The following is a 17,958-nucleotide window of genomic DNA, read 5'->3' as shown; positions in this document are numbered from 1 at the left end:
TACATATTGCTGAATTTCCAGAAATATGTCTCTCTCGATTTCGCTACATAAGATTCTGACCCGCGGCCAGTTAGACAAGCACTATTGTACATATCTTAACCGAATCATTTCAAGAAAACTAACCATTTTAAATTCCTCTTTAAGTTACCGACAATTAAATATTATGTTATATTACATCATATTACATTATAAATAGATATATATTCGTTTAAAGAACTACAAAATTAAAATAATCAAATTCCCTCTAATTACTTATCTCTCCTCCGAGAGTCGAAACTCTAAGAACGAATGAATTTCTCTATTTTAGATTTATTTCGCTGTGGAACGTTATCTGCCCGTTCGCTTATGACATGAATTATGATGCAACCTATATGAAAGGTAGGTCAGAAATCGTTGCATACATATAGCATGTATATGCAGACTGCGCTATCCGGTGCGTGCACCGCCACATCGCGTTAAACCATTCCTTATATCGTAATCTAAGGAGGTGGTTGGCCGCACGGTCACGGCGGTAAGCTTGCATGCCTTCAAACAGAGTAGGTTACGGAGTTCGTGAATTTCTCATGAAGGAAAATGCACGGCTGCTCGTTGTCGACTCAGAAACTTGCTCTACCACGAAAAAGTGACGGGTGTCGTCATGGTGTTTCCGAGCTTGGTGAAGCTAAATGACACTATTTCCACTTTGAGGAGCCATTCAATGTTACTGGAAACTTCCGTATCGAGGTTATATATTCAGCAAGCCAACTTTTTTGAAGGGCTAAACCCTACAACTTTCTTTCGGTCACTTTCGACTCAATTATATTCCTCTAGCGTTAAAAAACAACTTCAGGGTCTGAACAAAACCTTATTGTTACTTATGACTTTTCCTTCCGATTTTATTATACTAAGCGTTTTGTTAAAACATTACAAATCCTTTTTATTTCTTAAAATGGAAGAAGATTGAAATAGAAAAACTTGAGGATCGCGGCAGGGTTAAAGGAATACATAAATGTATTATATATTGTTAACATATTATGTATATAGGGTTAAAGGAAAACAAAGGAATGCATAAAATAATAAAGCAACTTTAATATCATTTATCAAGATTTAAAGGGATCCAAAGAGGACTAACGCGCACCAAAAGGAACAACAATTGAATAGAGATATCCGACATAGTTGCAATCTGCCTGCACACTATGAAAGTCTAACAAAATAACCAAAAACTTTCGAAATGGCCGCTTCGTCGTGCAAGTTCTATATACCTTTATGCCTACAGCTTAAAAAAAAAAAAAACAGAAATTTCGGGCAGAATTTTTAGTCATTTACTATAGTCACATGTTTCACGTTCAAGCACTTCGACTACATTGGAATTAAATTCCATCGTGCGACTAGCGAACATGCATTTGCCTTGAACAACGGTATCACTTGCATGGATATGGATGCATTTACGACAGATTATTTCGTTTTAATTTTACAGATTAGCCTGGAACAATTATTGAACTGGAATAATTGAATTTTTGAGGATCAAAGGGAATTAAAGAATTGGAAATATTAACTACGTTTCGGGGATAACCTTGCTACTTTTCAATATTAAAATGTTTTAAAATTCTCCACTTTGAACAATTTATTTATTCGATGGTTAAAGTAGGATGCTCCTTAAGAATTAAAAATTTAGTTTCAGATAAAGGTAACAGAATTTCTGGATTCTAATTAATGATTCAATAAATGAGAAATTTACATAAATTCTTTGGGTTATGTTGCTCATATGTTTAATACACCTACATTTTATCATTTGTGTATTCATATACATATAAGATTATGTTCATAAATTTCACGAAACTGCAAGAAGAATGAAGTGTAGGAATTCTGTGTTACGTGTTGTAGAGGCTTATTATGGTGTACCATGCAGTGTTCTTGAGCATCGCAAAATCTAAGTTAGTAGTGTGTAGGAAATGAGGTTCTTGCATGAACAATACTCCGCTGTGGCCATTCTTTAGCTTTATATTACGTAAGCAGAGAGTAAAATCGCGATTTCATGTGGATCATTCGTTACAAGTTTCTTTCTTCTTCTCTTTTTTCTATTCGTGTTAGAAACTAATTTTACCAGTGAATTGAATTCAAATAACTTGCAGATGAAGTTTCCTTTGAAACGACATCTAGAATTTCCATCTTTAATCAATAAAGATTTATGTCTAGCGCATTACGACTCTTCTTCTCTTCTACTCTCATAGTTGATTGAATTCGAATCTCTCGTAAGATATTTCTTCGGCCGTGTGTTTTGAAACTGTTATTCTTGTTCGTCTTTTACAAATTGCGCGATATACTTATACGCTCAAGATGACGTATAAGTCAATCAACATATCTATAATGGATGCGGTAAGAGACGGAGCGTAGACGAAGCAAAAGTGGACTTTACGGCAGAGGAAGAATAAATATTGTTTTCAGCCGAGTATTGTTCCAAAAGGAGTGGAACATGTATTTGTACGGGCTGGGATTAAGGGGTGGGTCAAACAGAAGAGGAGTTATTTCTTTGTCTTAGCCTGTCGCTTTTTCTTTTTCTCCACAGGTCGATACGGGCCCAACTTCCGGCGTACCATAACACCTCGCCACCAAGCTTGAATCTTGATCCCGTTTTTTTGCATGAGCTCCTGTCGTTCCTTCTCTCTTTGCAGTGTTTCCTTTTTCGCAAGATACGTGTCTATGAATTCCCGATTATGATGATACTGCAACATCGTTACGGTTGTATTTTAAACACAGACAGGTGAAATAGCAATCGTTTCGGTGATCAGATCGTAGGGGAAAATGGAACAAAAGTGAAAAGGGAATTAATTAGCTTAAGGCAACGCGAAGAAACCACGTTAACTGAAAGATTAATTTTTTAATAGTTGCAAGTGATTTTTGAAAGCATTAAAACTGTCGGGACCAGTGATTTTTCCTTTCCCTTCGCATCGATGAGATATCACATGATTTAAAATAGCCACAAATAGGTTCTTGATATGGGTTATCGATTCCCCAGTAGAATTTTCCCATTACACATCGATTCTGCGCTTGTAGAAGCAAGACTCGATGAGTCTTGATTTCCAATAGTATTAACGTGATCGTGATGCAGTGAATCAGTCACGCAGAATATTTAATAGGCCGTGACACTGCATTTGCATTTCTATCCGTTTGCATTCGCTGCATTTATAATATTTCTCTCTCGATGTGTTTCGCACTCTGTCAAATAAATTGCTACGAATAAAAAAAAGCTGCAAGATTTACGTCGGAGTACTGTTTTCGTTTGTACAAATCTATATCAAAGGAAAAAAAGAACAGAGAATCGTAAGTTTGCACACGGTATATATCGAACAGTTTGAAAAAAATCTATAATTCCGATAGATCTGATTAATCTCGAATTCGTCTCTGGGAAAACAAATGTAAAATTCTATTATTTGAAATGAAAGCCGAGCTACCTCTTCTTTAAGTTCGTCCAACTCCTTTCGACGTGTTTCTATCTCAATATGTAGCTGCCGGATTTCCTTCTCGTGCGTCTCTTTTTCTCGAGCGTACCGTTCCTCCCACTCATTGGTCTTTTTCTCTAGCGACTGTTGATTTAAAAAATAAGCTCCTTTTTCTAACCTTTCCTTTCCTTATATGAGCGGCATGTAACATTTTTGGAAAATACGAACGTTCAAATAAAAGAAAAATTATTCGATATGGAAGATCGCGATGCGTAATTAAATAATACATTGATAAAATAATGCAATAACACGTTAAATAACATAAATAATACGATACTTACCCCTATGTCCTGTGTCAGAAATTTCGTCAACTCAGCATGAACACGCTGTTTATTTTTTTCACGTATGCGCCAGTTGTTTAATATCTTCTCCAATTTTTCTATTTCCATGTCGCAACGTAATGAATTCTGCTCGCATCTCGCTTCCCCCCATTCCGTAATATACTTCAACTTCGCGTCCGCGATTAATTTCAGTTTTTCCACGTTACGCTGTTGTTTAAAATACAAAATTAAAAAATTCAATGCGTCTTCGGTGAAAAACATGGCATCAGTACCTGTTCTTCCGCGAGCTCATTCAGTATTCGCCTTTTCTCCTGTTCATTGGCCAATTTCTTCTCAGTCATTGTCTTTTGCAATTCTGCGGCGGTTTTTCTTAGTCTTTCTTGCTCCTCGAGCAGAGTCTCCTCTTCTTTCTGACGTACCATGATTTCTTCGATCTCTTTAGTCAATACATCGAACGTTCCCTGCTCACGGATCTCTTCCTTCAGCTTCTCCATGATTTTTCTCATATATAAACTGCGCAAAATTATTAGTCATCGTCTATCACAACATATTTCGTTAGAAATAGTGATGATTATCATTAATTTTGAAAAATAACTGACATTAAGCGATAAATGTTAAAGTCGTTCAAGACATTAAAAATAGATGGTCTTCGAGACATGTTAACTACATCGATGACATAATATATAATGATCGAAATAAAATCTTTCTATCACCGAACTTCTGATCTTGATAGAAAAAATATGGCAAACGCGAGACATTAATTTCTAATAGAATTTCATAATTAAAAATTCATCGCAACGACCATCGTTATATCATGGCTTCAACCTGTTTTCGTAAATTTTCTTGGAGATGGCTCGTTCTTTCACATCTTGGATTTTTATAATTTCCTCGGGATTCAATACTTTTAAATTTCTGCAACAGACATACAAAAGAATAATGTGAACGTTCGATTCTTTCAGATGAATATTCTATCTTTTAGCCACGTTTTTTAATTTAGGATTCTTATTACAATTTCGCTCGACATATCATTGCATAACGTACTCTGTATCGAGGGGTAAACACTCGCCGAGAATATCGTTATCATGTTCCGCGGGCTTTCTCAGTGTACTGTGGTAAATGGCCAGCGCGTTCGTGAACTCCTCGAGCGCCGCTAAAATTGCTGGCCGTTCCGCTGGGGAGAACTGTGAAGAACCATTTGCCGCGAGCGTAGCCATTGAGTGTCCGTGTTTTTTACCTCGTCGTAGTTCTCTTGCGCCTCCTTTGCTCGCTTTTTATCTTCGCACATTGAATTTTGTCGTATATTCCTTTTAACATTCACGATGAATTAATTTACAAAAACTTCTTAAACCGAACTAAAATTGGTAATCTTCGAGCTTTGAACAATTATTTCCAGAGAGAAAATTAAAGTTAAGAAGATATTTCAAGTTTAGCTCAGTTTAAATTATTTTATAAATTATAGGTAAAAGATGAAATTGCCTATTTACGACATGCCGTGGCCACGATTTTATCTCCAACCTTTCACCCCTTCTTCTGCTGTATTTTCATTTATCAATCGAGTTATCTGGTTCATCGAGGAACAATAGTTACACCCTTGCCTTTGATGACCGCATTTAATCATAAGTGAAATGTTTTTACAGCGTTTAGAAACAACTCAAATTTCATTTAAATGCAAATCTCGCCATGCAAGTTAACTGCTTATTCTAAGGGGTAAATTGTAAGATAAAAATCGCAATTATCGTATCGTTTCTTTTCCTTCCTTTCTTTCATCTTTTTCTTTCTATCGTCTTTTTTTTAACGGAACACGTTGCGGTTTACTTACTTCTCGGCTCTCATCTAAATTAAAGTTGCGAACGTCGTCGGTGAAGAAAACTATAGATCCGATGTCCAGTTAATCAAAATTCATAAAAGGAATGTTGAACACATGATCATAAGACTAATCATGATACGCCGTACTTTTGGCGAAACTAAATGCTGCTCAATAAAATTGGTTAGCGGAGCTTTAAAGCACGTGATACGGTTTGATCCATCGGTGCAGGTTGCCCCTGGAAACGAACGTTAGGACGCCTTGAGACACAACTGTACTTGTAACATTCATTATAATGCCAAAATCTTTAAATATTTAATAATTTTTATTTCTCTTTTAGCAATACTTCGCCTTTATATACTTGTACTGTTATAGAAAAATATGACTACAATCTTTTCATACCATAAGTATTAATGCGTGATTCGATGATTGTACTATAATTTTATAGTGTCAATGAGTAATAATGAACTAATCTCAAATAATGAAAAGGTGAAGTTGAAATTATACTTTAGAATGACGTAAGAATTATTTCCAGATAAACTTAGACTTCTTTAAAATGACGTAAATTCGAAATTTTAGATGACTAGAAAACATTTAATGACTGAAAGGATGTTGAAATTTCTTTGACTGATCACCAAAGTATCCTTAATGACCCTGCTTCCGTTTTATGATGAATCAAAATTGACTACCATTCCTGGAAACAAGAAATTGTCCAAAACTCCTTTTTGGCTTTAAAAAATCTGAATCTTTGTTCACGTAGAGTAAGGACCCTCGACTTTCTGTGAAGTCATATCTCTTCAGAGTGAACGATTTAAAATTGCAAAAACTTTCGAAATGACCCAATATTGTAAGAAATGTGCATAAATGTAGGAGGGTATTCTCTGTATTCGAGAACCATTATTAATTGCAGCCATAGGTGGTTCATTTCCTTCGCTAGAAGTTTCAAGTGCCGAGAAGAAAGACTGCGGCAGAAGGCCGAGTCAAGAACTGTTAAGCAGTCGGCAGGCGTTATAGATAGTCTTCCATGTTAAAGCTCGATTGAAGAATTCATTGGGAAAGGTATCTTGTGGACACTCGACAACTTTCTTCCTCCGTTCCACTCGTCGATTGTTTCATTCTGGCTGGTTGGCTACCGAGGAAAGAAAGGTTCATCCAAATACGTTCCATCCTGATTGGAAAACTTTTTCGTACCTTGAACTTTTACCGAATCTGCATTATCATAAGACTTATACCGTAACGATTCCTATTTTGATTGAAATTTTTATGTATTTTTCATTTCATTTATTATAAGATCATTATTGTAAAAAAAATATGTGATAGAGAATATACTATGTTGAAAGAAAATTAAATTACTGTTTAAATTTTAATTTAAACATTTATTAAATATTTCCTTGATTTAAATATTAATCTTTAGGTTTTGCAAATTTTATTTCCATTTACGTATATTTTGTTTTTTGAAAAGCCTATGTTAATCTGCTGACACATTAGCAACATGAGAGAATGTAAAATAAATACAATTTTAACTTTCTAAAAAGTCACGTTTTTATTCAGGGAGGATAAATTATAGAAAAGGCGCAATGTGTATTTTAAATATTTATTTGGCATTGATATATGGATAAATAAAATCAGAATAGTGAAAATATTCAAATATTAGCGAGAGATACAAAAAAAAATAGCAGGGATAAATATTTATTTTTCGCTATAAGTAATGTATGCAAAAAACATAAAATACTATCGTAACAAACCACACACAACCGACGCGCTCTGCTATTGCGCGCGCTAACTTCAAATTACACCTAATTTGCATTCTCGTGGCTATCGAGTCTAAGAACTAGAAAAGAAAAACGTCACTTTTTAAAATTCTCGTCAGATTTAATTAAGGATAATCTGCCAATCTTTGAACAGAAACTACGTGCATCGTAATTAAAGGAAACAATAAGAAGCGGAAAAATACGAAAATTTCATGGAACAAAATTGAAAGCGCAAACGTCGTACGCTCTTGAAATCGTACGATTTAACTGTAATTAATCGACCGCTGAAACATTGAAGCCACGCAAACGATAATGCCTTAAGCTCGATGTCTGACAGCATAGAGGAGTTTGGTAAAAGTGACAGAAACACATTGGAAACATTGTAACGGGAATGTAATGTGCTTCCGAAAGTTTCGCGAATTCCATGTCTTGCTGTGAAAGCTTGGAAACAGGTGCGGGATAGGATGCGTGCGCATGCGTAGAATCGAGGCGGCGTCGCGTTTGCGCAATACTGCAATCAGTGTGGCGAGGCGCGAGGGCGGTGTCGGTGGTGGAAGCAGGGAAACGTTTTCTACCCTTTGCTCGTCGTCGTCGTTGTCGTCATCGTCGTTGTCATCGTACGGTTGTCTCTCGTTTCATCGTACACACTCGTGGCGAACGGTGCAGTGAGTGGTATTTCCCTAGTCATCGAGTCGATACGCGGTACGGATCGCGTCCTCGCCTCTTTTCATAGGATTCTTCACAGTCGCGTATGATATTTCGAGCTGTCGATCTGTCGAGAGGGATCCTCGATCACGGTGGAATCAAAGGTTATAACCTGTCATCGTCGCCATCGTCATCGGCGCCGTCGACGTCGTCGTCGTCAATCTCAATCAGCTGCTTCGCGGGTGAGTAGACGACATTTCTGTTTTCTTTCTATGTGAATATCGTTCGTGTTTGCTCGAGACTGTTCGTATCGCTGTGAATGCTAGAGTTAACCTAGTTGCGTTGCTTTTGGAACGCCCTCGTGTTTATGCCGCGAAAATGCGATACGTTTGAAATGCCGGGCGAGAGCAAAATGGATTGGAACGATTGCCTTGTGTTTTTAACTATACGATCATCTGTTTAATTGAATTCTGTTCATAATCTGATGTGAATATAACTCGGTCGATGCGGATGAGTGAAATTATCGATCTATCGGTGTTCTCTTAGCTTTACCGATGTAGGAATCCCAAGGGGAATTCCATACCTATCAAGATTAACCTAGTTACGAATTTTCGAACCGCCCTTGCATAAAAATGAGATATGCATTGCATATGACCGATTTTGATGTTTGTGCAACGTAAGAAAAAACGAAAACAGATTCAAGATAGACTTTTCGTTCCGTGTTAAGTAGTCTCGTTTTGCAGTCACTTGTGCAACGCTTAAATCTACCTAATTTAGCAACCGAGGATAACAGTCTTCGCCAAGTTCTCTCAGCGTGGACGGGCATAAAAGGCAAATTACGTAAATATTCGTATTGCATTTTCTGCTTCCGCTAGCGGTTTCGCAGGTAAATACGGGAGCTTAAGTCATTTCTTACACGGCTTTGCGAATCTGTGTGGCGTTGGTTGTGCCAGCGTCTTCAATTCTGTCAGGGTTAACCTAGTTACGGAATCTTTGGTACGCCCTTGTGTTTATACCGCGAAAAGAACGAGCGTTCGAAAGTTTTCAAGAAATACAGTTGTATTCTGATTATACCGTGCATATATCGTGCTGGTATATCGTGCCTGAATTTTCCATTTCCTCTTTTTTTTTAGATACTTCGCAATACACGACATCAATGCTTCAAATTAATTAACGACATTAATGAAGTTGTTAATCTTCGAGTATACTCCAGATGAAAGAAACGCGTGGAATCGATATTTTTTGTCGATAGTAAGGAAGATTCTTTCTTTTATCGTTCGTTATTTCATATAAAATTATTTGAATGTTGAATAAAATTGATTTTTGATATATAAAATTTAACATATATATATTGGGAAATAATTCCCTAGAATAGAATAGAAGTGGAATGTGAGCGAACTATTCAGCATCCTTGAATTTATCCCATAAAAGCGCCCGTCTGTCCTGTTTGGTTTACCGATCACACGAGTTTTGCCTGGGAAGTATTCTCTTTTTCACCGAGTTTCTAATTAACGACGCGCTCGTAACGGAGTGGTTAGTTTATACACGCGTCAGGTACGGCCATTGCCGCGTATTAAGTGCGCCATTATTAAACGTGTAGCATGGCCAACTTGAAAGGATTATTTTACGCGGTTCAAATTACTTTTTCCCTCTGTATCGCTTTCTCGCTTATTTAAACATCACGAAACTCCTAAAATTACACTTTTTCATATTCACAAGCTATTACATACTAACAAGTTTCTCTCTTGCGTGATAAAAACATAAATTTATTGGAAAACCAGATTATCGGCACACAAAATGCGTAAAACCATGATATACAGCGTAGGATTAAAGGATAAACGAGGTTTCTTACTTTATACTGTACTGTGGCATTTTTTACTTTTTAAAAACCGTTTCTGTTGTAAAATCAAATTTCAGACGAGACAACGATGTAGCATATAAGATAAATGTGATTCACTAAAACACGGTGAAATGCGATGGCGGTTTGTAGTGCACACGAATTTAAGCTGTATTCGCAACGCTTGCAATTCTCGCTCGTCGAATTGGGCTTCGTTTTGCCCGCGGAATTTCGTAATTGCTCGAATCTTAGCGTGGCGTTTCGAGTTTATGGAGATCGGCCTTGTTGATTGTGACGGAACTGGGGAATCCGAGGGAATTTCACGGAGACGATAAAATATTCTGTCGCCTAATAAAGGGAAGGCTCAACAACCCCGTTCGTTTCTTAATCGCTCTGTTCGGCCTACGTGGTAAATATTAGGCGCGCGTGATTGGCTGGCTGCTCACGTGCCGTTAACTGTAATCCTCAATTCCCTAGGCGACGCTTACGATGATTGGTTAAGCGGCATTGTCGGATTTATTGCTAGAATTACTACTGACTCGAATGGTGTGATATCATTTTCAGTTATTTATGGCCGTCCCATTGAAACAACAGCACCGTTTTCGCTTGGTTATGGTGGTGATTTATCGGTGCGGTCGTCGCTCATTTAATGACACTCCTTAATTGTTTTAATAATCTTTTTTCTTTTCTATAAAAGATAAGAGCTTTTCTATAAAAGATAAAACCAGGCAATATTTATCTGTTTATAAATTTTCAAAATTATAAAGAACGATTGTGAAATATCATTATCTTGCCTGGAATCGATTTTCAAACATTTCTATCCTCAGGATCGAGCCAATTTTCCGTGCCAATTTCACTTCGGAATTCTAAAGAGTTAATCAAGAGATTGTCGTGCAATTATGCGGCCGTAAATCCTAGCAACAATACGTGAGAACGGCACGGTACGCTTTTCGAGACTTGTCTTTTATCAGTTCACGAGAGAAACGCAAGCATAAACGTGGCAGAAACGTTTCTGATAACGGTTTTATGTACTGTTTGAAATACGCTCGGTGAAAGGAAAACAAGCACGACTAGTCGAGAAGGTGGAGTAGGTGGAGGAGGAGGTTGGAGGTGGTGAAGGAGGAGGAACGTTGTACGAACGCTTTGGCCTCCGATGCTTGGGGGCTCGCTCGAGAGAAATTTGATCGATAAAGGCGCAACCGAATCGACGACATTTTCTACGCACAATCAAAGGGTTCCGTCCAAGCTCTGGTCTCGTAGCATTGTTTTACCGCTCGTTACGACTGACCTAATCTAACCCAGTTCCTTTTATCCGTTCCTGGTGCACTCCTTTTTTTTTCATTTCATCCGACAACCTATTTAGGCGAAAGCCTTTTAATTCCTCTTTTTTCCTCTAAACACAATTTATGTCATGCGCAATTAACTTCTTTGGCCCATCAACTTTTTTAACCCTCCGTAGTACCCTATTTTTTTCCCCCCCAACATCTTAGTAAATTTGAGTTATCATTTTGTCTACTTCAAATTTTTCTTCATATTATAGGCTTTCGAAAATTCCGAAAAAATTCAGATTTATTTACTGACATCTTCATTTCATTATCCAATAGGTTCTTAGGCTAGAATGTTTTCAAGATACTGGAAAATAAAGTTTGTGTCTAAATAGATTCAAAGATACTAGAGTACTAAAAGGAGTATTCAAGAATACTGGATTAGTACTGTTTATTTCTGTGAAAAATTGTTGATTCTATAAGATGGTACAATTAAAAATATGTAATTTTATATGAGGAACTCGAATAGAAAATAAAATTGAAAATAAATTAATGTTTCGGGGACACATATTTTAACGAAACATTAATATATAACCTAGAATCAAAGGATTTGATTAATAATTTGTGTTAATTTCTAAACTTTTGAATAGCGTATATTTTTCATTGATTTCTACTATTTTGGCATTTTTTAAATTCTACTATGGCAAATTCTGCATAAATTTCGAGCTCGATAGTAGTATCATCGATTTTTGAACTAGATATCTTTCGTCAAAAAGGAGGGAAAACATCGTTGTCGTTGTAGTGATGGGTTCGTCACGCGGATACACCTCATACCATTTTAATATTCGTCTTTGGAATTCAAATTTTCGTTCGAACGTATTTCCAGGCAGCATAGAAAACGCCACGCACAAACGGAATACCAATTGAATGCCTAAACAGTGTTGCACTTTTTGAGAGAATGTCGAGAAAAAAATGTATAACGTTATGAATTATTCTTTACGTATAATAGTTGGAATGATTCTAATATTTTTAAATGTAAGATGAGATGATTCTAAACTTCAAATAGCGATGTATATGTTTTTCTTAGAAGTCGTTAGATAATAGTTGACGAGAAATTTACCAATAAAAGTAAAATACACGTTCTGGACAAACGAGCCGAAATAAAAAATTTACATGTAGCTTTAAGTTCCGTTAGCTCGCACTCTAAAACCTTTCCGACCTCTAAATGATGCATAACTTCTTTAATTGACTTTTATAGACTTACGCGACCCCAAATATCCTGTATCGTCTACCGAATGAAAATATTTCAACTTTCTTCATAAATTTTCATGGATCGAAACATCATCCATCAACGAATCCAGAAACATTTCAACTCGTCGTCATTCTCAAACTCTAAGTATTTATACCTTTTCCCTTTCGCAAGTATCCAAGAACGTTGGACGAAATCGTGTAATTTTTCAAAGCAACTCTGTTGAGTAGTTTAAAGCGGACCTTGGTCCACACAAGAATCCAATATTAGCTAAATTCCGAATGGAGAAGAAAGTTGGTCGTAGTTTCCAAACGGACTTTTAAATCCTTATAATTAAGGCTCTTTTTCTTTCTTCAACCGACTAGTGTCGCAATGGATTCTGCCCGGCCTCTGCAAACCGTCGCATATATTTTCGTATTGCGCTAACAGCCTACTTACCAATTCCGGCAGCGTATCGAGAAAGCTGCACGAACGGTTTCACGCGAGCCTGCACCACCAGAAGATTCGCTGTTAACGAACGGGCCGGAAGAGACGGCGTGGTTGCGATTTCCGGGATTCGGAAGTAGAAACTCCGCGAAATCGGAAGTGCAGTTGCGTACTGATTTCCTGGGTGTATCGGGGTTCCACCTTGCACTCCATACTGTTCGTCCTCGTCACTTATAAGTTAAACCTTGAATATAATGTGGGATGATTTAAATCTTCCGATATAGATCTTTTTTAAGAACTCTGTTATTAGAATTTTGCTCATGTATCACAGGAAAGTGTTGCAATTGATCATAGACCTCCTGTTTTTCTTAAATTCCATTTGAAGCTTAGAAAATAATAATTGTTATAGATGGATCATTTGGTGTCAGTATAATAAAGTATTAATAATGAGTATAAAATTATAATTTGTAATAAGTAGACTGCGAATTTTTATGCAAATTTGCATTCTTATAAACCTAATTAAATAAATGGAATCTAAGTGGAAACTCATTTCATCCATTGAATATCATAAGTACTACACTTTTCATATTTTGTCTCGTATACTTCTAAAATTTTAAATGCAATTTTAAATTTCCTATAAATGCATAAAAAGCCTCCAATCTAGCAGAAAGCAGGTAAAAGAACATTTAAAAGGCGGAAGAGCAAAGTTTGTGGTCTCCAAGTCATGAGAATTCATAGAGAATTAATATCTAAATATTCCAAAGAGTTTCTTGGTTATTTATATTTCCGTATAATTCTATTACATTTCAGCATGCGTTTTACTTTTAATATTCCATCACTTGAGGCATATAATATTCTCTACATTAGTATTCCATTGTCCTACGTTTTTATTCGTATTCTAAACAAATTCCATTTCGATTTACATACGCTATGTGCACGCAGAACTTTTTTTTGTAAAAAGTTCCGTGTCGGTAAAAATCGTTGCTTCAAAACGAACCGGGAATCACGGACTAGATGAATAGTTGCTCGATAGTTCTCTAACGAAAGAAATAATTACAATTTTTATCTAGATTTTTCGAATTTCATGGTACAGTCGATCCCTTGATTGTTAACTAAAAGAATCACAGTACTCGCGCGTATCGGTACGATTTAACAGAGAAAACACCACTGTGAGAACGTTAGTTTTTTAAATGCAAAAAGTAAATGAAAAATAGGGACGGAGAAAGACAAAACGAAAAGAACGTTTGGTGTGTGCAACTGGCGAAAGAAAATTCTGCGGAATATTTTTTTTTTTTTTTCGTTGTGCATTGAAGTAGATTGAAAGACACTCGAGGGACTTAGTATAGGGGAAAGATATTTCAGATTACGTTCAAACAAAATGTGTGTACCGCGCGTACGTGAAAAACTTCTAAAGAATGTCGACCAATTTCGCAGCACAAAGGAACCGAAAATACATAGTCGAAGTCTAACTTGTCACATATTCGACGGAGATTCTGCATCGGATTCTCGAATATTAGTAAGATACACATTTATTTAAATAGAAAATCCTTTTACACAATACCGATTCATTCGAACCATTCGAAATTTTTGCAACTTATTAAATTGGAAGAATATTTGGCCAAGTCAGATTTAGCAGGCGTATATTATGTATGCGCTTTTCGTATATATTAAGAAACGTGTGGGAGTTTGTCACAGTCAAAGAGCTAAAGTTATTATTTCCAATATTCTATAATTATATATATAAAATATGTAAAAATACTTACAAGCTAATAATTGTATATGAATACTTCTACCAAGCACAACACCCGTTTACAAAAATCAGGGAATAAATCCAAGTCTGTATTTGGAACTCGAACAGAAACCTTCAATTTCTCCATCATTTCGCTTGGCCTAACCGGCGATAAGAACCACGGGTTTCGGTTGATTCTTCTTCGAAAGTTTCCGCGATAAGAGTGGGCGCGTCTCACGGCTCGTGAACGCGAAAAGATTTTTCACGTGTTGCTTATCTTCCTTTCTGTAAGGTCGCCACAATCGCTTATCGACCGGTAGAATTACCGTCGTTACGGTCTACGTTCCTCTTACGCCGTAATAATACCCATTGAAGCTCTTCCGATTTCACAGAAACTCGATCAACGCATAAAGGAGCTGTCTTCACGATTCTTTCTCTCTCTTTCTCCATAAGAGACAGCTTTAGATTTCTCTCGGTGAAGATACCCGTGTGTTTCGCCGCGAGAAACCATTAATTTTCTTTTGGAAAGGTTAGGCCACACTTTGGTTGTTGGTCAAACGAAAGAGTTTCTTTTCAAGCTGAGGGTATTATTTATCGTGGTGTCGTGAATCACTTTGTTTGGTGCTTCTTGGACATGGATCATACGAGGCAATCTTTTTTTTTCTTCTTTCTCGTAGCTTTCGTTGTTTGGTAGATGGCAATTGCATGAGAAATATTAGATTGATATATACGGAGGCTCACGAAAGGCTATTTCAACACTTAATACAGCAAATTTCTATGGATATGTTATGTACATTACATGAAACTTTCTGAAATTTCATTAGCAGTGTAATGAGGTACGAGTATCGTTATTGCAACAGTACAATTTGAAACTAATGTGAAAATGTATGTAAGAGGTTGCAAAACGTTTTATTGCAAGCATAGATGTTCTTGGTGAAAATTGAATACACAGCACTAATATATAATTGATGCTAAAACTGTTTTCCAGTTGTCGTGGCTTATTAATATAGTTATTATTAATTGACCGATGAAATAAATATTTCGGTGGTCTTTGTGAAATGTATGCTTTCAATAAATATCTTGTAACATCTATGTACATTTTAAGAGCCGTTTCAAGTTTTAAGTGAAATATTTCTAAGAGGACATTTTCTTTCACAGAATCCGCTTAACATATTAAGTATGATCTAATATTCCGACGGCTCGTGTTCTCTAAGCTCCGTGGAAATTTTCCTGTCCGCGAGTAAAGGCATGGAATTAAGTCCATGGTAATCACGTGGATAATGGACAAGCGTGAAACCTCCTTGACGCATAATTCCTCATCCTAGTAGGCAGAGATGGGACATTGTATCGTGTACAGGGGGATTTACTCGCGTAAACAGATGGTGTTGCTTGCCCACCAAGTAACCTGTATGCCATTCACAGTTTTGTCAAGCCTAAACGATCTTGCACGCGAGGTAATCATAGGGAATAGGTGATCAGTGAGTGAAATTATCAGAAATTATAAGCATCTTGTCAAATCAAGTACAATAGCGATTCTTCGTTTGTAATCTGCACAAATATATCTGCGTCAGAGTTTCAAATACGATACAAGTACAAATAAATACCTACAATTATATACAAACGTATGGTATACGTAAATTTTTATTTAACGTATAATATGATCAATCACTGTGATTGATTATTTTCCATCTAATATTATAACGTATCTAAATATAAAATCGGTATCTATGACTAACCTACTATTGTTAAAAACGCTACCTAAATCGGAATGATCCATTAGACCATCTTTTCCAAACAAATATTATCATCTGCAATTTTTTTCATTTTGCTTCATCAAATATTTTTCCATCTCATCCAACGCAACGGAAAACAGATCTCCAGCGATTCTTTGAAAGGTATAAAAAGACACGCCTAACAGGAGCAAACGGGAAGCTTCTAGTGTTAACGAGCTTTCTGAAAGAGCTAAATTATACGCTGCAGCTTGATCAGCTTCTTTCTGTCAGTTCCATTCGGCCCTCACGCTCTCGTTTCCTCCTTTTCGTCCATATTTATCCGCATTTACCTTCTAGCTTTCGTTTCCCCCTTTTATTCCGTGGTCTTCTTTCGTTCTTGGTTTTCCTCTTCTTTTGTTCCCCCTCCTTTTTTTTCCTCTTCCTTTTGTCCACCACGCACTCGCTATTGTTTCCTTTCATTATTCTAGACCGACGCTGAAAGCCGACCAACGAAACGGGTTATCGTCGACTGGAAATCGACTGGTCGCTTTGTAAATTAGAGAAAACAAACGATCGCCGCAGAATCGTCGATCGGCGAGGTAAATTCATTTCGCGGCCTTAAATAGTTCGGCTGCTGGTCGTTCTCCAACGTTTGACCCTCACTCGGAAATAGCTGGCCGATGAACTGGATATCGCGGCAATCGAAATTCGAATGCTCTGTAGTTAGAAATTTAATCAAGCCAGCCCCCTTCCCTTTTTCACCATAGGAACAGCCGAATTTGTTCTTTGATTCCATGAGTTTTGTATGAGATTTGCGAGATCCACATCTGAATTTAGATTGACTTGGCTCTTCATAATTCTAACAATTCGATTCTATTTTGTACAAATCACTTTCTACAATTTATTTGTATTTTTCTTTTTTTATTCAATATCCATTATTTTTAATCTTTTAACAATCATATCGAGTCATAGTGTCTGATTATACGTAACACAGCAGAAACTAAGGCAATCGTAGTACTGTTATATTTACTTTATTTGACAAAAATATCAACGAAGTCTGCTCATTCCCTTATGAAGCTGCGCTTTCTTTTTCATTAATAAAGAAAATATTAATAACTACGATCAAATAGGATCTCAATTTTCTCTGTCGGTTCTCTAACGTCTAAAATGTGTACAAAAACAACCCTCGGGTTATACGAGAGCATCGAGGAGGGAGAGTATGCGCGGGCACGGCAAGATGAACGACGTGTTTTCACGATGGCCCAGCAACGACTCGTAATTGCATAAAGCGAGACACAACGGCGCAATAAAATTCCTCTTCCCCGTTGTACAGCCTGCGATGTCTTCCACGATCCTCCGTCCCGGGATTTTTGACTCGATTTACCCCATGTAACCCGTTTTTAACAATCTTAATTGCGTTTCGACAACGTTCAGTGCCGCTATGGTGTCTTCGCAATTTCCAACGGACAGCTACCCGCTGTATTTAAATAATTTCTTAGCTTAAAACTTGGTATAAAATCAACGTTTGTAATGCTCTACTTTAGTTTTTAATATGCATTTCTTTTTATATTGTTTTCTTTCTAGAAATTTTCAATCAAGATAATTGATTACGCGTTCGTGGCTCTTTGGGTTTTAATCGTGTTTCTAATAGCATGTTTGTGATTGGGATGTTTGCAAAATGTCGAAGCAAAACATGTTGACAACTTGAAGAACCATAAAAATATGCCACCTAATAATCGTCGTTCAAATTTCAAATCTAAAATGGCTATCTTCTTTATGA

General features: G+C 36.7%; 2 protein-coding genes across 4 annotated transcripts in view; one reads left to right on the top strand and one right to left on the bottom strand.

Moving 5' to 3' along the window:
- Window positions 1-1,593: 1,593 nt before the first annotated feature.
- LOC100647472 (dynein regulatory complex protein 9) lies at window positions 1,594-5,790 on the bottom strand. The gene is made up of 7 exons (XM_003399526.3): window positions 5,580-5,790; window positions 4,802-5,064; window positions 4,586-4,672; window positions 4,033-4,273; window positions 3,761-3,967; window positions 3,432-3,563; window positions 1,594-2,702 (listed from the first exon to the last, which is right to left on the bottom strand). The coding sequence occupies exons 2-7, from the start codon at window positions 4,972-4,974 to the stop codon at window positions 2,502-2,504; spliced, it is 1,041 nt and encodes a 346-aa protein (XP_003399574.2). The 5' UTR covers window positions 4,975-5,064; window positions 5,580-5,790; the 3' UTR covers window positions 1,594-2,501.
- A 2,034-nt stretch (window positions 5,791-7,824) lies between these two features.
- Window positions 7,825-17,958, top strand: part of LOC100647350 (acetylcholine receptor subunit alpha-like) — a 101,262-nt gene continuing 91,128 nt past the window's right edge. For 2 of the 3 annotated variants that reach the window (XM_012314644.3, XM_012314645.3), the window contains exon 1: window positions 7,826-8,202. The gene's annotated coding sequence lies outside the window, so the exon portion shown is untranslated. Of the gene's footprint in view, window positions 8,203-17,958 lie in introns of all 3 variants that reach the window. The other variant, XM_003399525.4, reaches the window with a different exon arrangement.

Source organism: Bombus terrestris, chromosome 12 (assembly GCF_910591885.1).
Source record: "Bombus terrestris chromosome 12, iyBomTerr1.2, whole genome shotgun sequence".
In the NCBI taxonomy this organism is placed as follows: Eukaryota; Metazoa; Arthropoda; class Insecta; order Hymenoptera; family Apidae; genus Bombus; species Bombus terrestris.
This window is presented reverse-complemented; position numbering and strand designations above follow the sequence as displayed.